Source organism: Balaenoptera physalus (assembly GCF_965194825.1).
Source record: "Balaenoptera physalus genome assembly, chromosome: 16".
NCBI classification, from domain to species: domain Eukaryota; kingdom Metazoa; phylum Chordata; class Mammalia; order Artiodactyla; family Balaenopteridae; genus Balaenoptera; species Balaenoptera physalus.
This window is the reverse complement of record NC_138898.1, coordinates 46,102,102-46,124,208: the sequence shown is the minus strand read 5'-3', so window position 1 is coordinate 46,124,208 and position 22,107 is coordinate 46,102,102. Positions and strand designations below refer to the sequence as shown.

The following is a 22,107-nucleotide window of genomic DNA, read 5'->3' as shown; positions in this document are numbered from 1 at the left end:
CCAATGCAGGGGACAAGGGTTCGAGCCCTGGTCTGGGAAGATCCCACATGCCACAGAGCAACTAGGCCTGTGAGCCACAACTACTGAGCCTGCACATCTGGAGCCTGTGCCCCGCAACAAGAGAGGCCGTGACAGTGAAAGGCCCGCGCACCACGATGAAGAGTGGCCCCCGCTTGCCGCAACTAGAGAAAGCCCTCGCACAGAAACGAAGACCCAACACAGCCAAAAATAAATTAATTAATTTAAAAAAAAATAGGTGTGGCTGAGGGGGAATTCTTTAATGGATAGAGTTTTAATTTCACTGGAGGAAAAGCTTGTGGAGATCAGTTGCACAACATTGTGAATATACTCAACACTACTGAACTATACACTTAAATGGTTTGGATGGGCTATGTTACATGTATTTACCACAATTAGATTTTTTAAAAATAAATAGGCTGTTTTAAACGTGGTGTTGGGTACAATTTGGGAGACCAACTGTGTTTCCAACGTTCAGGGCTTCACCTCAGGGCCTGGCGGGTGGCGGGGATTCAGCATTCCTGCCCCAGACAGACTGAGGCCTCGGGACTCAAAGGCCACTTCTTTTGTCTCAGGTTCCTCCAAATTAAGGTCTCACGGTTGGAGACACCATGCCACCTGGGGTGACAGGGGACAAGTGGCATTCACCTTGCAGAGCCCTTGCCTCTCCTCTGATTGTCTCTTCCCCCCTGTCAGCCCCCCTAGTCTCTCTTCCCAGCCCACCCATGTGTGCCCCGCTCTCCTCCGACACAACTCCTGCTCTGCCCCCAACCCCAGGAGCCTCCGCCAGGTAAGGGCCCAGGATTTGGATATGAAACAGGCTTAACATCACTTGGACCTAATACACTTATCCTGATGAAAAGCTACTCTTCCCCTCAGGCCAGGAGGGCTGCATCCAAAAGTGCCCCCCAGATACCCTGGTGGGATGCCCCCTGCAGGAGCAGCAGACCCACTGCCCAGCCCTGGTGCCCGGGTCGGACCACAGCTGCGCATCCCCCCCTGCTCGCGAGGCACATATAGGCGCCTTAGGAAAGACAGCCTTTTGGGACCAACCTCTTGGGATGGTCCTTCCTTCCAGACAGTTGGGTGGGAACTGCAGGAATCCGGTGTCTGCAGCAGGCGGGCAGGGGACAGTGCGGGGCTAGCCGGACGTGCTGGGGGCGGGGTGATTGCCCCCCAGCTGGTACAGGTGTTCCTCCCACGTGGACAGAGATACCCCGAACAGGCCTATTTCTAAGTGTGTGTTAACTTATATCAAAATTTAATCTAATTTCACCTCTTTTCAACCTGTCTCTCCAAGTCTTTTCATTTTCTCTTTCTTCACATGAAATAAGATGCCAGGCAGGCCTCGCTTTCCCTTGCTGGGTTTCATGTCCTTTCTGCTGAGATGTTACTGGAGTCTCTCTCTCTCTCTCTCTCACACACACACACACACACACACACACACACATGCTCACTTCCCCGGTGGGAGGTCAGACCCATAGCCTCTACTCCATTCTGCTGAAGCCCCCCTGCACCCTGGACCCAACACTGTCTGCCTCAGTCTGGGACGCAGGAGCAAAGGGGCCCTGGAAGGCCACAGAGATCAAGGAAATGCTGCCCAACAAGACTGGCCACGTGGCCAGTCTTGAATACTTTATTGATGCTGAAATTGCCCGCACCAACTGCAGAAAGCTTCCAAACGGTAATGAAAACTGCATGGTTAAGCTTGCAGCTTGGCTGCCCAAGCTCCGGACTGGTCTGGGGGTCCCGCCCTCTGTCCTGCCCCCATCCTTGCGGGGACCCAAGGCCTTTCCAGCTGGTGACCAGTCATGGCCATCCTCTGCGAGAACAAGGAATCCATTTAGCCCAATCCTTGACCAGGCTGTGGAGACGCCACAGGCCAGTGGGAAATGAGGCCAGAGCTGCCAGGACCAGGGGTGGGTGTTCTGGGGATCACCTGGGTAGCAGCAGCAGGGAGCTCAGGGCCTCCAACCTGGGAAAGGGCCAGGTGGGCTGTGGGGAGGGTGCAGGCTGGTCCTGGTCTCAGAGATGTAAGCCCTGTCCCAGCTCTGCCGTGTCCACTGGGTGCCGCACCGCTGACCACACCCCAGGTCTGCTCGCCTTGACCCAGGCCAGCGTGGGGACCGCCTGGCTCCCAGGCCCTGCTGGACTGAGAGCCCACAGGGAGGGGCACAGACTCATAACCCGCGAGCGCCTAGCCGGTGGTGTTCCCCTTTCTATGTGGAAGGTACATGCAGACACAGGAGGTGCATTTCTAGGGTCTCCAGAGGAGTCAGGGACAAAGGGTCAAGACGCGGGCACTGGAAGTGTGCGGAGTGGCCACCAGTGCCCACCCTGTGCAGGGCATGGGGGGGGGTTGGCTACGTGGGCGCTCTAGGATGGACCCAGGCCAGCAAAGTAGCGGTTCCCCTCCGACCCTGGGAATGAAATAACAAGGCCGATCTGTTTCCAAGGCACATGAGATAAAGATTTGGGTCCTCTCCCGAGACCAACGGACTCAGCCAGGGGAGAGGAGAGTAAGCAGAAGTGGGGCTGCAGCCGGAGCAGAGGCCCAGGGGGTGAGACGGGCCTTCTGCGGTCCAGGGGTCCCTTGCCCACAGGCTGCTTTCCTTGGTGAAGGGCACTCCTGCCAGCTCTCCGCACGTCCACCGTGGAGGGCTCCCCGATTCATTGGCAGGTCCTGGACGGAGGCAGGCCGCTGCACCAGCCTGGCCAGAAACCTCTCCTGTCTGCCCTCCTGGCATCTCCAATCTCAGCCAGGGCCACCCCGCAAGTGTTGTCCCAAAACCAAACCGAGCAGGACATTTCCCTCCTCCCGTAGTCAACGGCCCGTCAAGTGCACTTGAACATACCTGGCACAGAAGCCCGTCTCTGCCCCAGTCACCAGGCCCCTGCTGGACGTGCAGGGCCAGGTCAACACACTGCCGTGGATGTCACCTAGGGCCAGCCAGAGGCTCTTCAGCTCCCCCCGGGGGAACCACCCTCTCCTGCAGACTGACTGGTGTGGATTCTCTGGAAGGAGAGGCAACTTGCAGGGCCTGGATGGCCCCTCTACGGGCCGGTGACCATGCCGGTGGGGACCGGACAGTGCCTTTGTGCGCCCACTGTGCCCCGAGCATTTTATGCCCACCTGCTCTGCCCACCCATGGCCCACCCTGGGCCCCCTGCCCACCGGCAGAGACTCCACATGGGCACTCACACACCATGTCCCCACCCTCGGTGGGCTGCCCCCCATGACGGGCAGCCTCCTGGCTCCTGGCTGCATCTGTGGGCCCAGCCTGGGCCGTGGAAGGATGGGAGCCCAGGAAGCCAAGGGGAACAGAGGACAGAGGGGCCCAGGACAACAGGGCACTCGCAGGGGAGCTCGGGGCCAGGCTTGGCAGGGGGCAGGCCCTCTCCCCACAGCGTTTTACGGTCTCTGTGGGCAGGTCCTGGCTACCTGGGTACCAGTCCCAGCTAACAGCCTCCCTTCTTGGGCATGAGCGTGTCTGAGCACGAGGAAATGAGTCTCTAGTCCTGGCTGAGTCACGGAGCCCCCCAGCCAGGGGAGTGAGGCCAGGTGCAGGGTGGGCTGTGTGACCACCTCCCGGACACCAGCATGTCTGAGCCGTAGGCTGCTGGCACCTCGAGGGCAGGGTTACAGCCACAGGCCAGCACAGAAGATGGAGTTCTTTTCCCAACGCTGCCACCTTCTAGTTCAAAGCCCTCATGGTGTAACTGGGCCCTCAGTCCGCTAGCCTTCATCTTGGAGGACAGAATGCCTGCTGGCTCGGTAGGACCAGGCGATGTGCTGGGTCAGCTGCATGTACGTCCGTTACAGCGAGGGAGGTTGACGGTTCTGCTATCCATGTGCCGACACAACATTTGCAGGTTTCTGCTGGGGTCAGGCCGACGAGCGACCTTAGGGACAGTTGGCAGCAGAGACCTGAGCCCTGGCCTCTGTTGCCTCCTCCCACTTTTCACTGTCAGCCTTGTGCCACCAAGGACTTGAAAAGCATTAGTTCTATGGTCACTTTTGTTCTTGGGCTGACACAGAGTTTAATTGTTGCACTTCAAAGTAGGCCAGGGACAAAACAGAGACTGCAAGGTTCTTGCCCAAAGAACAGAGGGTCCTTGGACCAGAGGATGGGGAGGGCTTGGGTCTGCGCGTCCCCAGCTCTTATCTGGACACTAGGCGTGCCGGCAGCGTTTACCCTTCCCCCCGTGAGGACAGGAACGTGAACCTGGGGGCCTTTCTCAGGAAAAGAATTGCCAACGGCAATGAACTGGTCTGCTCCACATGGCCTCCCACCACGGACACTGCAGGAACAGGCCCCTGAGCTGTCTGACTTGATGGGCTCAACCCGAGGTGTGCACATGTCCAGTGCCCAGCTTGCTCTGCTTCCAGAACCCTGACTACGCCTCCTGGCCGGGAACCTCAAGGCCTCAAGGTCAGCGCCCTGGGCACACGCAGAGAAGCCCCTTCTGCAATCACTCTCTCACCCTCACCTTGCCCGTGGAAAAAGCAAGAATGTGGGGCTGTGACCATTGCCAAGATGGAACTGGCTGTGTGGTGGACCTAGCTTCACCTTGCTCAGTGTCACAGCAAACTTCACCCATGGGAGAGGCCCAGAGCCAGGCTGCAGATCAGGGGATTGCTCCAAAGTGCTGGGGACTGGACCGTGGCCTTCCTTGTGACGAAAGGGGATTTGTGATGAAATGAGGGTGATTTCTGCAGGATCTTTCCCAATTCAACCACCCCTGGAGCAAGACTGAAGGGCATTGCTATAAGAACTGCCGACTGAGATGAACCAGGCGGGAATTATGTCACACAGCCTGGCTGAATGCCGGTGAGGACGGGCAACTTCCCCAAGCTAGGACTGGAGCCAGGTGTCTGGCCCTCGGCGGTGCCTCCTGTGAGCCCAGATGGGCTGGGCGCCGTCCTAGCTTCTGCTACCCTTGCTTAGCACCTGCCTTGGTAAGCGGCCAGCAAACGTGGATGTGGAGAAAGGTGATGGGGCCTTTTTCCTTCCAGACTCTTTGCTTTCGAGGGTGTTGGCCTGAACGTAACAGGGCTCCCTCATGGCGGAGTTCGGGCCTCAGCTGCACAGCCTTTCATGGGGGCCTCTCCTAGGGAGAGATCTCGGCCTCCCCGCCTCCGGCAGACCCTCAATCCTGCAGGTCGGGAATGACTTTAGGTGGACGGTGGAGAGCTTTTGGGGGGCGGTTCAGAGTGGAGGGACAGAGGCCTGCAGAAAGGGGAAATAAATCACCAAACAACTTATTTCAGTAACGCTATCTGGCCCTACAGCCCGAATGGCTCCAGAATTTCTGCCGAGGAGGGTTCACCTGTATCGATCCAGGTGGAAGAGGAGTCCAAGACTTGTCTTGATCTGCTTCCCACGGTTTATACAAGAACGACAAAGACGCAATGGTCCACGTGAAGAAGTGGAGAAGGTGCTGATGGCCAGAACTGTGGAGCGACAGGGGCCAAGGCCCTCGGCTGACCCCTCAGCTCCCCCAAGCTTCTGACTGGGACCCGTGTCAGTGTGATCCCCTTCCCTCCCCAAGCACAGCCTCTGATACAGGTTGTGAAGCTCCCTCCACACCAAGTACCCACGGGGCGTCCCTCCCCTCCACCTAAACCCTGCCTAGGATGTCAAAACTGATCTGTGCTGACAAAGTTGGTGAAGATGCCATTTTGTAAACAGTTGTGTTTTTCCTCCGTCCAACCCAAGCCTGCTCTCTCCAGCTGAAGGTCCGGGATAGGCGCAGTCTATAAAGACAGAAAAATTTAGGTAATAACTACTCTACTCCAGCCAAGAAAAAATTGTGTCCCCATGCCCTTTTGTGCATGTAGGCAAATATTTCTGTGGGACAAACTCCTGCATGTGGATGTGTTGAGGGCTATGTAACTTTTAAATGTTTAACAGAGATTGCTAAATCACCCTGAGCAAAGACATTGGATTCCTACTCTACCAATGCTGATGAAGGTGCCTTATCAACCAGACACTGTCACTGTTTTTTAACTTTTTTCCAAAGTGTAGGAGAATAGTGACACTTCATGGTTGGGTTCATTTGAATTTCTGTTGTTAAGGAAGCTAAGCATATTTTCACACATGTATTAAAGACATTTATATTTCTTTTTCTGTGACTTCTGTGTTGATTACTTTTCTCCAAGTTTCCTATTGGATTTCTGTCTTTTTAAAAATTACTTGCAAGAGCTCTTTGATATTATGGAAATTAAAATGTTCTGCGTCACATTTGTCAAAGTCTAACCACTTGTCTCCCTTCATACACACTAGGCTGGCGATCATCAAAAACAGAGATAGTGGGACTTCCCAGGTGGTCCAGTAGTAAAGAATCTGCCTTCCAAGGCAGGGGACGCGGGTTCAATCCCTGGTCAGGGAACTAAGATCCCACATGCCGCAGGGCAACTAAGTCCACGCACCACAACTACTGAGCCCGAGCGCCTCAACTAGAGAGCCCACCTGCTGCAAACTACAGAGCCCATGTGCTCTGGAGCCAGCACACTGCAACTGGAGAGAAAACCTGCATGCCACAACTAGAGAGAAGTCCATGTGCTGCAATGAAGATCCCACCCATCCGTCGCAACAAAAGATCCCACGTGCTGCAACTAAGACCAACGCAGCCAAAATGTAAATAAATAAATAAATACAGAGATAGTAACCAGTGCTGGCAAGGATGTAGAGGAATGGAACCCTCATACACTGCTGATGGGAAGGTAAAATGCTGCAGCCACTTTGGGAAACCATCTAGCAGTCCCTCAAAAAGTTAAATACAGAGTTCAGGTAATCCAGTAATTCCACTCTGACCTGTATACCAAGAGAAATAAAAGCATATGTCCACACAAAAGCCCAAATATGAAAGTCTGTAGCAGCATTAGTCATAATAGCCAAAAAGTAGTCAAAACCCCCATGTCCACTAATTGGTGAATGGATAGATGAAACCCAGTACACACATACACGAAGGAAAGTTATTCAGCGATAAAAAGAAATGAAGTAGCAATTCATGCTGTAACGTAGATGAACCTTGAAAACATGCTAAGAGAAAGCCATACACCACAAGACATATACAGTATGATTCCATTTATAGGAAATGTCCAGAATAGGTAAATCTATACAGAAAGCAGATTCGAGGTTGCCTAGGATTGGAAGGAGACGGGGAGATTGGGAGGGTATTGGTTCAGCCTTGCTGGGAAAGCCGATTGTGGTTTTGGATGTAAAACTCTGTGAAGATACTAAAAGTCATTGAATCGCACACTTAAATGGTTGAATTGTATGACATGAGAATTATATTTCAGTAAAGTTGTTTAAAAACCACCCTGCCCCTGCAGTGAGCCCCGTGCGTCCCAGCTGCCCTCTGGCCGCATCCCCTAAGGCAGCCAGGGTGAGAAGCTCCAGCTGGCCCCTCCTGTAATCCCAGTTGCCACCGTCAGGGGCAATTGCTTCTGAACAGTCAGTATCTGCCATTGCCGATGACCCCAAAGCAGCTGGGGTGAGCCCGCTGGGGGGGATGGAGGGGAGTGGGGCCGTGTCCAGAGGGCCCGGGGGCTGTCTCCCCTCCGTACTCTGTCAGTGGAGGCCTGAGGACCAGCCCAGGACTCAGCCCCGTGGGTCCACAGCCATCACAGCGTCGGCACCCCGCCCCCGCCCTTGAACTTTCCCGGGACCAGCTGGGTGGGCCCGGGCCGATTCCCAGGGAGAGATGTGGGGGCGGGGGCGGGGGGGTGGATGGCAGGTCAACCAGGGCGGCTGGAGAGAGGCCTCAGCCCAGGCCACAGTTTTCAAACGATTCAAGGGGCCAAGAGGGGAAATGGACTCCTTTCTGGACATATTATATGCTCATATCTTTGGCTCCCTTTGAGCCGAGACAAGTGAGGAAATCGTCTTTTTCTTTCGGATTTTAAAAGCAGCCGCATAGCACAGGGAGATCAGCTCGGTGCTTTGTGACCACCTAGAGGGGTGGGATAGGGAGGGTGGGAGGGAGGGAGACGCAAGAGGGAAGAGATATGGGGACATATGTATATGTATAACTGATTCACTTTGTTATAAAGCAGACACTAACACACCATTGTAGAGCAGTTATACTCCAATAAAGATGTTAAAAAAAATTAAATTTAAATTTTTTTAAGAAAAGAGCTTTTCCCATAAAAGGGAACTTAACCCTTTGCCAAATATCTTCCAAATAACGTACTGTGTTCCCATTTACCTGTTGACTTTGGGGGCGAGAGCATGTGAGAGTATGTGCGTGTGTGAGCGTGCGCTGTACAAAATGTGTGGCCAGATCGGTGGTTCTTCTCCACCTGGCTTCTACAAGCTCAGAAAGGGCTCCTGATTTCCAGCCCAGGATTCTGCCTCTCACATTTGACCCTGCAGCAGGTGAGTCTCAGGCCTCACAGGCCTTGTCTGGATTTTATCTTATGGGTCTCAGGTAGGAGCCTCCTTGGGCGGATGTGTATTTTATCCTGGAAAGAAAAGTAGCGATTTCCCAACTTCTGAGTTCTTGGGAGCCCCTCTCTGTGGCCGAGCCAGGCCCCAAAAGCAGAGCGGGATGGAGTCCCGACCGTCAGGGCAGCCTGGCGTGGGACGAGAATCGCACACAGGAGAGGAAACCGGACAAGGGCAGCCTGCCAGGGACAAGGCTGGAGATGGGGAGGAATGGCTGGCGGGCCAAGGGGGATCTGCCCTCTGTTCATCCCGCAGAGGCTTATCACGCCTGAGTCTGTTGCCAGACTTCTACTTCGTGTCCTTGGCACCACCCCTGGCCTCCCGACCTGAGGGCCTCTGGCCCCAGGTCCCCTGAGCCTGGCTGTTTGGTATCTCTAAGACTGAGGGGCCACATGACGAGACACTGATGGAAACAGCCCTGGAGGTGACTTCACTTCCAGCTGCCCATCCAGAGCGCAGAAATTTAGAAAGTCAGGAGCCAAGGGACGGGAGCTGGGACTCAGCACGTGGGGCAGATGCTGGGGGCTCCTGGCGAGCCTGTGGACTTCTGAGGGCAGAGGGTCCCCTGACAGAGGGGCCGGTCACTTAGGCAGCATCAGTGGGGCAGGGTTTACATCACAAAGGGGCAACAGAGGTGACCACTGGCAGGGAGGGCAGCTGAGGGCAGACACACCCTGACGCCGACAGACACCCTGAGCAGGTGCATGGCTATGAACTGAGCGTGCCAGAGGCAAGCGGGCCACGGGCAGAAGCCACCGAGCTCGGGTCCTGAGGAAGGAGAGAGACGCCTGCGGCCGGTGGCCGGCTCAGGGCTCGGCCGCAGCATCGTGGAAAGGAGCTTGGTGCTCAGGTGGGCCCCAGGTTTAGCCGTGCTGGGTGGAAGACAAGCCCAGGGCAACCGCCCCGTGTGTCTGGGCAACTGCTCCAGAGGCCACAGAGCGGGTCTGAACCGCTCCAATCCCACGCGCGTCACGTCAATGCTGCCGTCGAGCGGAGGCCGGGCAGGAGGGGACAGGTTACCACGGGCCAGGCCGGCGGGCGGAGGGGACCCGGTGTCCTCACACATCAGCCTCCCCACAGGCCCGTCTCTGGGAGGCACACGGGAAGGTCACCTCCCGCAGCCTGGGTTTGGTTGGCGATACCTGGCAGAGGGCACGTGGACCAGAGTGGTGTCCTGGGTGGGCAACCGAGCTAAGACCCCGGGAGTGTTCAGTGCCGGGTGTCTGTATCTAGAGCCTGATGGACACCAGGCATCTCTTGGTTTGGCCATCACGTCCTCCTGTTCAGCTTGGACACTCTGTCCCCACTTCTCTGTGGCGAACACAACCCACAGACCCTGCTTTGTCTCGAGTGGCTTGCTCCTTGTCTGTATCTGACACATTAGCCGCTGCCTCTGCCTCGTGAGCCAAATCCTGGTGACCTTCTGTGGCAGAAGGGATTCCTCTAAAGCAAATGCACTTTACAAGCCATGATCCCTCCTACGCGTGGGTGAGACTGAGGCAGGGCAGCCCTGGTCTGAAGCAGACACGCAGCCCCGTGGGCATTTCCTCCTGTGTAAAGGGTTTCGCAGCCCCACGGGGCTCTGATGATGAGAAGCCACACAGCACGTGCAGTGCCTACCACGGGGCCCAACCCAGCCGGCCGGAAGGACAGGCATGTGTGTGTGTACACGTGTGTGTGCATCCCTCCCACACGTGAGTGCACAGAGGTGTGTGTCCTTCCAGAAAGGAAGCATCCAAGATGGGAAAATGGACTGAATTGCACATTTCGCAGGCAGCTTCTTTCTTGGGCAGACGATGTTAACCGCTGTTCTCCCCTTTCCGCCCGCAGCAGAGCGGGAGGGGCTGGGTGCAGAGGCAGCAGGGCCCTGCCAGCTTTGCAAGGACAGGAGGGACTCGGCCGTGCCCCCTGGGCTGAGGTGCCATGGCCAGGCTCCGCCCCGGCCTGCTGCTCCTGATGGCCACGGTGGCCCTCACGTCCAGAGGTGTCCAGGCCTGGGGTTCATCGAAGGTGGTGAGGAAATTCCAAGACGTTCCCGAATCCTATGTATACGTGCAGCAGGCACTGTGGTTCGCCATGAAGGAGTACAACAAGGCCAGCAAGGACATGTACACCTTCAAGGTGATGCAGATTCTGAAGTCCCAGGAGCAGGTTAGTGGCTTTCACTCCCTGTTCTCTGTCCCCACACTCGCCTTTGTGGCAGGGCTGTCATCCGTGGAGAGCAGCTGAGAGACACCTGAGCCAAAATTTATGAACTTTATTTTAGGGGTTTTTGGAAGAAAGTTAATTAAACTTCCTCCTTTATCATTCTGGGGTAAAACATAATATATCCATTCAAATAACTTAAACTTAGTTATAGTCACATCAGAAAACACAGGTAAGAGCCCAGAAGGGCTCCTGAAGGGGTCAAGTTTGGGACAGTTTGAGCTGGTATCATCTACCTAAGTGGCTACAGGGATGGATTATAACGCAGTGAACAAGTGAACAAACTCCACATCCAGCTTTCACTGTAAAAAGGAACCAGGGCAGAAGGGAAGGCTCTTTTTTACAGAAAAATGCCTACTTAGAGATGTGAAAGAATATGAAACTAGAAAATCACCTTTTGCAACCACCATGGTAATAACTAACTCAGGCCGAAGATCAACAATGAATCCTCCCCCCCGATGTGGGGGGAGAGGGGGAGGGGGAGGAGGAGGGGGGGGTGGACCGCTATAGAGATTGCTTGTTAATTAATTACAACCAGGACACATGGGGCAAATTGACACCGTGTGCCTCTGATGTGACATCACTGCAAGGACACAGCGTCTCCTGTATACGGTGTTCCTGCCCCAGGTACCTGAGGGTGACCTCGAGGGACAATTAGAAGAGTCCGTATTATGCGGCATTCTCTAAGACCGCTTAAAAATATCAGTGCTGTGAAAGACGGGTAAAAAGCAGGAAATGGTTCTCACTAAAGGAGACTTAAGAAACATGACGTTAAATGCGAGATGTGATCCTGTATTGTCTCTTGGATTTAAAATTATACTGTAAAGGATGTTCTTAGGGCAGTTGGAGGGATTTGAACACGGACCATGTCTAAGAAGAGTGCATTGAACCAACGCTGTGTTTCCTGAGAAAGAGGGTTGTCCTGAGGTTTATGCAGGAGCCCGAGATGGGAGGTGGTGGGGTGAGCAACGAGAGGGGTCGGCAGAGGGTGAGGGGGCCCCACTGGGCCCGGGTTACGTGTGACGCCGGCCTAACCTACACCTCTGCTCCTCTTCCTCCTCCACTCGCCCCATCTTCCCTCTAACCTGTGCTGCCCACCCTCCAGCCACCGTCAACCTGCCTCTGTTTCCTGTTTTCTTATGTGGGCAGAAGTTTCACTCAGCGTCTGGATCCCCTAAGAGGCCGGGACACCTGGCTCCTGGCCACCTTCACAGGCCGTGGGCCCCGGGCTCCTGCTGGTTCTCCGTGTGGCCCCAGTTGTGTGGTTTGTATTTTTAGGCAGCGACACCTGGGCCAGGATGTGCGTCCCCAATGGGTGGCTGAATTAAAACCTCATGGATGTCGACACCCCAGGGGGCTCAGATTTGGTACCTGTTCTTAGTGACGTTCCCATCTTTCCCAGGATTAGTCCACTTTCTTGTACGTTTTAATCTGCGCTCTCCATCTACACAAATAGATATAGATGGTTCTGCTTTAAAGGCAGGTATTTAATAATAAAATAAACCAAAGACCCACATAGCTCAAGACTAACGTATCATTTCATAGTGTTTGCTACTTCATTTCACGAATGTACATTTTTTGTGTGTGGTTTTCTTTGTTTTTGTTTTTTAACCAAATAGCACCATTTGTTAAAAAGAGCATTATTTCTACACTATACCACAGTGTCACCCCTGCCAAGCATGAGGTAGTTCTGCAGATGTAGGACTCTTTTCTATTCTATTAAGTTTTTTTTTCTGAATTTTTGAATTTTATTTAATTTATTTTTTTATACAGCAGGTTCTTATTAGTCATCCATTTTATACACATCAGTGTATACATGTCAATCCCAATCGCCCAATTCATCACACCACCACTCCCGCCCCCACCCCCACCCCCGCTTTCCCCCCTTGGTGTCCATACGTGTGTTCTCTACATCTGTGTCTCAATTTCTGCCCTGCAAACCGGTTCATCTGTACCATTTTTCTAGGTTCCACATACATGTGTTAATATACAATATTTGTTTTTCTCTTTCTGGCTTACTTCACTCTATATGACAGTCTCTGGATCCATCCACGTCTCTACAAATGACTCAATTTCGTTCCTTTTTATGGCTGAGCAATATTCCATTGTATATATGTACCACATCTTCTTTATCCATTCGTCTGTCAATGGGCATTTAGGTTGCTTCCATGACCTGGCTATTGTAAATAGTGCTGCAATGAACATTGGGGTGCATGTGTCTTTTTGAATTATGATTTTCTCTGGGTATATGCCCAGTAGTGGGATTGCTGGGTCATAGGGTAATTATATTTTTAGTTTTTTGAGGAACCTCCATACTGTTCTCCATAGTGGCTGTATCAATTTACCTTCCCACCAACGGTGCAAGAGGGTTCCCTTTTCTGCACACCCTCTCCAGCGTTTGTTATTTGTAGATTTTCTGATGATGCCCATTCTAACTCGTGTAAGGTGATACCTCATTGTAGTTTCGATTTGCATTTCTCTAATAATTAGTGATGTTGAGCAGCTTTTCATGTGCATCTTGGCCATCTGTATGTCTTCTTTGGAGAAATGTCTATTTAGGTCTTCTGCCCATTTTTGGATTGGGTGTTTGTTTTGTTAATATTGAGCTGCATGAGCTGTTTATATATTTTGGAGATTAATCCTTTGTCCATTGATTTGTTTGCAAATATTTTTTCCCATTCTGAGGGTTGTCTTTTCGTCTTGTTTATGGTTTCCTTTGCTGTGCAAAAGCTTTTAAGTTTCATTAGGTCCCATTTGTTTATTTTTGTTTTTATTTCCGTTACTCTAGGAGGTGGATCAAAAAAGATCTTGCTGTGATTTATGTCAAAGAATGTTTTTCCTATGTTTTCCTCTAAGAGTTTTATAGTGTCCAGTCTTACATTTAGGTCTTTAATCTATTTTGAGTTTATTTTTGTGTATGGTGTTAAGGAGTGTACTAATTTCATTCTTTTACATTTAGCTGTCCAGTTTTCCCAGCACCACTTATTGAAGAGACTGTCCTTTCTCCATTGTATACCCTTGCCTCCTTTGTCATAGATTAGTTGACCACAGGTGTGTGGGTTTATCTCTGTGCTTTCTATCTTGTTCCATTCATCTATATTTCTGTTTTTGTTCCAGTACCATATTGTCTTGATTACTGTAGCTTTGTAGTATAGTCTGAAGTCAGGGAGTCTGATTCCTCCAGCTCCGTTTTTTCCCCTCAAGACTTCTTTGGTTATTCGGGGTCTTTTGTGTCTCCAAACAAATTTTAAGACTTTTTGTTCAGTTCTGTAAAAAAATGCCATTGGTAATTTGATAGGGATTGCATTGAATCTGTAGAAAGCTTTGGGTAGTATAGTCATTTTCACAATATTGATTCTTCCAATCCAAGAACATGGTATATCTCTCCATCTGTTGGTATCATCTTTAATTTCTTTCATCAGTGTCTTATAGTTTTCTGCATACAGGTCTTTTGTCTCCCTAGATAGTTTTATTCCTAGGTATTTTATTCATTTGCTGCAGTGGTAAATGGGAGTGTTTCCTTAATTTCTCTTTCAGATTTTTCATCATTAGTGTATAGGAATGCAAGAGATTTCTGTGCATTAATTTTGTATCCTGCAACTTTACCAAATTCATTGATTAGCTCTAGTAGTTTTCTGGTGGCATTTTTAGGATTCTCTATGTATAGTATCATGTCATCTGCAAACAGTGACAGTTTTATTTCTTCTTTTCCAACTTGTATTCCTTTTATTTCTTTTTGTTCTCTGATTGCCATGGCTAGGACTTCCAAGACTATGTTGAATAATAGTGGTGAGAGTGGACATCCTTGTCTCGTTCCTGATCTTAGAGGAAATGCTTTCAGTTTTTCACCATTGAGAATGATGTTTGCTGTGGGTTTGTCATATATGGCCTTTATTATGTTGAGGTATGTTCCCTCTATGCCCACTTTCTGGAGAGTTTTTATCATAAATGGGTGTTGAATTTTGTCAAAAGCTTTTTCTGCATCTATTGAGATGATCATATGGTTTTTCTTCTTTAGTTTGTTAATATGATGTATCACATTGATTGATTTGCGTATATTGAAGAATCCTTGCATTGCTGGGAAAAATCCCACTTGATCATGGTGTATGATCCTTTTAATGTGTTGTTGGATTCTGTTTGCTAGTATTTTGTTGAGGATTTTTGCATCTATATTCATCAGTGATATTGGTCTGTAATTTTCTTTTTTTGTAGTATCTTCGTCTGGTTTTGGTATCAGGATGATGGTGGCCTCATAGAATGAGTTTGGAAGTGTTCCTTCCTCTGCAAATTTTTGGAAGAGTTTGAGAAGGATGGGTGTTAGCTCTTCTCTAAATGTTTGATAGAATTCACCTGTGAAGCCACCTGGTACTGGGCTTTTGTTTGTTGGAAGATTTTTAATCACAGTTTCAATTTCATTACTTGTGATTGGTCTGCTCATATTTTCTATTTCTTCCCGGTTCAGTCTTAGAAGGTTATACCTTTCTAGGAATCTGTCCATTTCTTCTAGGTTGTCCCTTTTATTGGCATAGAGTTGCTTGTAGTAATCTCTCATGATCTTTTGTATTTCTGCAGTGTCAGTGGTTACTTCTCCTTTTTCATTTCTAATTCTATTGATTTGAGTCTTCTCCCTTTTTCTCTTGATGAGTCTGGCTAATGGTTTATCAATTTTGTTTATCTTCTCAAAGAACCAGCTTTTAGTTTCATTGATTTTTGCTATTGTTTCCTTCATTTCTTTTTCATTTATTTCTGACCTGATCTTTATGATTTCTTTCCTTCTGCTAGCTTTGGGGTTTTTTTGTTCTTCTTTCTCTAATTGCTTTAGGTGCAAGGTTAGGTTGTTTATTCGAGATGTTTCTTGTTTCTTGAGGTAGGCTTGTATAGCTATAAGCTTCCCTCTTAGAACTGCTTTTGCTGCATCCCGTAGGTTTTGGATCGTCATGTTTTCATTGTCATATGTCTCTAGGTATTTTTTGATTTCCTCTTTGATTTCTTCAGTGATCTCTTGGTTATTTAGTAACGTATTGTTTAGCCTCCATGTGTTTTTGTTTTTTCCTTTTTTCCCCCTATAATTGATTTCTATAAATTTATTTATTTATTTATTTTTGAGTGTGTTGGGTCTCCGTTTCTGTGCGAGGGCTTTCTCCAGTTCCGGCGAGTGGGGGCCACTCTTCATCGCGGTGCACGGGCCTCTCACTGTCGCGGCCTCTCTTGTTGCGGAGCATGGGCTCCAGATGCACAGGCTCAGTAGTCGTGGCTCACGCGCCTAGCCGCTCTGCGGCATGTGGGATCTTCCCAGACCAGGGCTCGAACCCGTGTCCCCTGCGTTGCCAGGCAGGTTCTTAACCACTGCGCCACCAGGGAAGCCCACGAATGTACATTTTATTTCTTAGTTGACTGTCAGCTCAAATTCAGGTAAGGATGCAAAAGAATCAGGTAGAAACAGGTTCAAAAAGAGGCTAGAACAGAAGTGTTTAAAACTCCTTGGCATTCCAGCTACAAACTGCTGGAAAACGTATTGAAGAAAGGGGGTAAGGAAGAATGCACCACCCCCCAAACAAAAATAACTCCTAACGAAAGCGAACAGAAAAATGCTGGGTGAAAATTCAGGTAAAAATAACATATGCCCAGGCGCTATAGAAAGAAAACTGCTCTATTCCATTGGATGATTTAAGTTAAAAGTGCAAAGACCTTTATCAGCAGTGGCCACTAACAGCCTGAAGCCAAATCTGGCCCACTGCCCATCTTTGTACATCCCCTGAGCTACAAATGATTATAAGAAACAAAAGAAGGAGACTATTTTGTGACATATGAAAATTACATTACATTGAAACTTCAGTGTCCATAAACACAATTTTATTAGGACACAGCCACACACACTTTTTGAGGGTCCTCTGGGCTGTATTTGTGCTGCAAAGCCTGGAATATTTCCTCTCTGGCCCTTGAAGAAAAAGCACGTGGTCGCCTGCTCCAGTTCATAGCTGGCTGGGGTTCTGCTGCCGATTTCACACACGGCGAAGGCTGGTAGGAAAGACCGCCAATGGCAGCCTGGAGCCATGTTTACTTTGTGCTAGATCCAGTGGCTTTCCGTAGGTGCACTCAGGTTTTCCAGTTCACATAAGAGGAAACAGGCACAGAGAGGTCTAGCAACTTGCCCAGGGTCACACAGCTACTAAGTAGAAGACCCAAGATTTAAACCCAGGCTGCCTGCTCTTAATCCGCCCATGCTACTGCCTCTGAGTGATGCTGGATGGGATGAAGGTGATGGGACATTGCAGCCAGCCAGGAGGGGACGGTGTCACAGGAGGCCAGGAGAGTCAGAGAGGCCTGGCTATGAAAAGAGTGAGGGGCTGCCTCCGTAGCTGGATCCCCATCTGCCTCCCTTTCCTGGGCAATTGGGGGTCAAGACGGGGCTGGTGGTTGGTCAGTGGTTGTTGAGTGTGATTTGGGACAGTCTGTTTTCTTGATAATTTTCACTTGGAAATATAACTCAAGGCTAAAGCAGTCCTTCTCAACTGGGCATGGATTTTGCTCCACAGGGCATTTTTGGCAATGCCCAGAGATGTTTCTGGTCATCACAACTGAAGGGGCTGCTACTGAGATTAGAGGGGTGGAGGCCAGGGATGTGGGTCACCACCCTCCGGGCACAGCGCGGCCCCCCATGGCCAAGAAGGACCCAGCTCCAAATGCCAACAGTGCTGAGGCAGAGAAACTTAATATCCAGTCATGAAAAATGCGCTAGGGTTACATTTGGAAGTAGTTGAAGTAAAAAGTGAAAGTGACCACTGATTTCTTCCCTCCCCCATGGACTCATCAATCCTGGGGGCACCCCACAAGTGTCCTTTCAGACACTTAGATGCATAACTGAAAAATTTTAAGTATACTTTATATTCATGAAACTGTACTTAGAATTCTGCCTACACGCATTTTGTTCAATGCCCAGGTGACTTTTCTAGAACTTCCAAAATATTTACTGTATTTTCCAAATTATCTCCCCTTCTTCTGGGCTCAGTTATGGTGTTTAACTAACTTGGTCATTCTTATTCGCATGTTCTCTCCCTGACGTCTCATAAACTTTGTTTTCCTGTTCATTCTTTAATCATGAGAGTGGATATTTGCCATTGTTCATCTGCATTTCCCTGTGAGACCCTTCTTGAGTACAGCGCTGACGGGAGCTCTGCATGGGGAGGGGAAGGGAGGGAAGATGCCCAGAAAGTCAGGGATTTGGGAGGGTGTATGACGTGGAATAAGGCAAGGATGACTAAAACTACCAAGGCTTTAAAGGGAATCGATACACTCTCAGTGGATTTCGATGAAAATGCTGTTTATTTCCCAAGCTCCAGTGAGCAAACCATTAGTTTTCCCAGGAAAATGGTCTTTAGGGAATAGTTTTCTTGCTTTATTTTGGTGACAGTTGTCATTACTTTAAAATTAAATACCATAATGAGAGAGACTGAGAAAGAGAGAGAGAGAGCAAGGTAAGAACCACCTCCGCGTTACTCCAAAACTCTGGTCAGAAAAAAAAAAAGCTGTAGGAGGGAAGGAGGTGAGAAGACATCTTTTGCCCTAAGCTGTCAGTGACATGTTTGTTTATCAGAAATGGTAATTGATACCACATATTCTTTTATGATCTCTAACTTTAAATTACTCATGGACAGGTCACGGATAGTTTGGATTACCTTCTTGAAGTCAAAATTGTCCGGACAATGTGCAAGAAAGCTTCAGGGGAAAATGAAAACTGCTTAGTACAACGGGATCCCAAAATGCAGAAGGTAGGTGCTAAGACAGTTCAACAGCCTTGGATCATCTTGCTCAAAATCACCTGTTACCCTCCAAGGATTCCTCCCAGTCTCTGCCTTTGCACGGATCATGGAACTAGAGATTCCCCATTTCTGACTTCCTATAGATTCGAGCTTATCTGTTTTCTTTATTTATTGAGACTTAGAAAGGATGAAAGGGTAACTATCTGAGCTCCTTGGAAAATAAATTTTAAAACCTGATACTGTTTTAAATAATAATAGGCCCGATTCACTTCAGGTAGAAAATTTAGAAATTTTCCGAAGTATTAAGTAGCTTAAAATCAACTACAGAAGAAAAAAACAATCAACTAAAAATATCTTTATGGAAAGTTTACTGCTGTCAACTTAAATTTATACATCCTAGTTTTTTCTATATTTTACATTTGTATTTTTGTGTAGTGGGGATCACACTGTACACTGTTCCACAATTTAGATTTTTATTTAATAATAAAATCTAAGGATTTCCAAAACCGTAAAATTATTTGAGGGCATTATGTAATGAAACTATTTGACTTCGTTTAATGGTGTTTCCACATATTATTTAGTCAGCCCCTGAGAATTGATTATTTAAGTTTTTCTAATTTTTAGCTATTATGAACAGTGCCATAATGAATATTCTTCTTTATTTCTGTTTGTGTGTATATCTGATTGTTGTTGCCTTGTGGGCAGAGTTCCAAGAAGTTGAATTCCTCGTCCAATATTTTTTCACCTCTTAAAGATTTTTAATATGTTAATACAGTGCTAAAATATCCTCTATGGTTGATTTTAATAATTGGGTTTTCAATCCCTTTATTTCGCGATTGTTTCCTGTCTACCTTGGCGATCACAAGTTAAGCAATTAGTTAACCCTCTGATAAGCGCACTACCTGCCCTCCCTGCCCTCCCTGCCACTGCCAGGAACCAGCTCCACCCATCCTGATGCCCCTCCGGCCTAGACACCTCGCCGACCTGGCCTCAGTTCCTCCGTGGCCTGTCTGGGTTACTGGTCACTTGGTCCTGTTTCCCCCTCAACCTGACCCCTCTGTCTGTGCATCTTATGCAACTTCACTTCTACTGGGTGTTGCCATAAAGAGCTATTCGTACTTTATATTTTTACTCTAATTGAGTAAAGATTTTAGGTGAGAGGAGGGACACAGTGATCTCATCCACACCAGGAGCCTGGAGCCCCGCTCCCTCTGCAGGCCCTGTGTCTCCTCCCAGCTCCCCAGCTGCAAGCTTTCCCTGGTGGAATCTGGCCAGATTCTGACACCGCTTTCCAAGGTGCGCAGGACCGTGGCTATTTTTGTGGTGCTGCCTCCCCTGGGAAGGACCCACTGGGCCCTCCACGCCGCGTGGGGTCTCCATGGGCTGCAGGAAGTTGGCGAGTCTGGCGAAGGGCCAGAGCTGGACACGAGGATTTCTTGAGGATAATTGGTCCTGGGCTCCAACTCTTGCTCATCTGGAGCAAATGGAGCCACGACCGTGATGGCTTCAGCTCTCAGGGAGGTGAACCCAAGGGGGTCCACCCCAGTCATGAGGCTGGCTGCTCTGCCATTGGGCCAACAGCTTGGGGGTCTGTGGAGGCGTGGCTGGCTCAGACGACCTTTTGGCCCTCTTGAAGCCAAATCCTGGCACCTGGAAATAGGAACTTCTGGGTTTTTTTGACTTTTGTTTTTTGCAATTTTTCTTACAAGCTGGTTATTGTTTTTGTCTCTTTTAGATGTTTCATTGCACCTTTATTGTGGCATCCAAACCCTGGAACTTTGAACTCACTATGCTGAAGAAAGAATGCCAGCCTGTCTAATGGTCTTCTAGCACATTCTGCTGCTCTCATGAGCATTTAAAGAAGCAAAGACACTCACAAAACATTTAAATAACACATCTGACCTATTGACTTCATTTTGTAGCCTTCTTGCTTTTTTGTGCATTCTTCAGGCGTGCAGGCTGAGAATGTGGTGCCAGGCTGGGTAGTGTCTTCTGCTTGGTCAACGCATTTACCAACAGGTGCAGTCTGCTCCCAATGAATGGAAGAGAACACGAACCTGCTTCCGTATTTCACCAAATTCTGGGCACAAGTTACTTTTCACTGACAGCTCTTTGTGTGGAACTAATAGGAAGACCCACCCCTCCACTGCTTCAGCCTGGTGGGTAGTTTCTGCAGGGCTCTGAAGATACGTTGAGAATGTCCATCCATGGATTTCTACAGAAATCTCCCTGCCCAGGACTCTGCAAGACACAGCGAAATGGCTTTAGAAACAGTTTTAACCCCCCCGATCCAACCTGGGAGCTAGCTGTATCATTTGGAGATTTGTGTTTTACTTTTGGTTTTGAATTGAGGCAGAAAAATGCAAGAGTGATGGTACACGGAGAGTAGGCTGCATTTGTGCACGTGTGTGTGTGTGTGTGTGCACGCGTGTGTGCGCTCGCACAGGGTAAGAGGTATAATCTAATGCTGCGTGACTGATCACCCTGCCCTTGGTGCTTAAGCAATGTATTTATGTCTCCGCACCTGGTGTCTGTGCACCAGGGGTCTGGGGTGGCTTGGCTGATGTCACCTATCCTGAAGTCACACTCAGGCTCTGACGGCACTGCCCTCGTCTGAAGGTGAGTTTGGCCCCGGAGAACCCCCTCTCCGGGCGGCTTGCCCTCCCGGCTGCTGGCTGGCGTTGCTGTCGGCAGGAGGTCTCTCCTATCCTCAGTGCGGGCCTCTCCACTTGGCCTCTGTGCGCTGGGTGAGGGGGATGTTCTCCTCTGGACAGAGTGTCCAAGAGACAGGGATGGAAGCCTCAGCGCCCTCAGTGCCCCAGCTTCAGTTCTGACACACCATCTCCTCTTTGTGCTGTTGGTCACCTAGATCAGCTCTGGTTCAGTGTGGGAGGGGAGGCTTAAAGGTGTGATGACCAGGAGATACGGTTCAGCAGAGGCCATGGAGGAGGCAGGCTCTCGCTGTGTGTGTGTGTCTGTGTGTGTGTGTATGTGTATGTGTAGGGCTGGGCTGAGATGGTGAAGCGGGTTAATATGACAAGGAGAAAGCACGTTCCAAAACGTAGGTGTGGCAACTCCAGCACTGGTGTGCAGGTGAGGGCCAGCCAGGTAAGTGTCAGTAACCACACAGGAGCAGGTCGAAGCCCACCTGGCTGACAGGTGAACCCTCCCTGGGACTTCTCCTCTGGCAGGACTTGCCTGCGGTGAACATCTGTGAGGGGCGGGCTGGACAGCGGGATGCCTGATGGTCCTGAGAGGAGCCCTCAGCCAGTGCAGGACTTGGGGGAGAAATACCTCAGTTCTTTTTTTATAACTTACGGTGTAATTGATCTACAACACTGTTAGTTCCAACTGCGCAACAGTATTCCTCTATGTTACAAAGTGATCCCCAAGATAAGTCTAGTTACCATCTGTCACCCTATTGATACAAAGTTATTACAATATTATTGACTGCCCCCATGCTGGACATTGCATCCTTGTGTCTCATTTACAACTAGACTTTTGTACCTCTTTATCTCCCTCGCCCTTTTCATTCACACCCCTCCCCCCAGCATAGATCATCAAGAATTTTGGGGGAAAAAAAGGAGAAAGAGTCACAAATGCACCTTCCAGCAGGGCATGTTGCTTTCCCGGACTGACCACCGCCACAAGGAAACCAGCGTCCAAATCCC

At 49.6% G+C, this 22,107-nt stretch overlaps 1 protein-coding gene across 1 annotated transcript; it reads left to right on the top strand.

Annotated features, from left to right (window-relative positions):
* The first annotated feature begins 9,538 nt into the window (after positions 1 to 9,538).
* LOC309645567 (cystatin-13-like) lies at positions 9,539 to 21,431 on the top strand. The gene is made up of 3 exons (XM_082430841.1): positions 9,539 to 10,622; positions 18,332 to 18,445; positions 20,172 to 21,431. Exons 1-3 carry the CDS (start codon positions 10,395 to 10,397, stop codon positions 20,253 to 20,255), a joined length of 426 nt encoding a protein of 141 aa, XP_082286967.1. The 5' UTR covers positions 9,539 to 10,394; the 3' UTR covers positions 20,256 to 21,431.
* Positions 21,432 to 22,107: the final 676 nt, after the last annotated feature.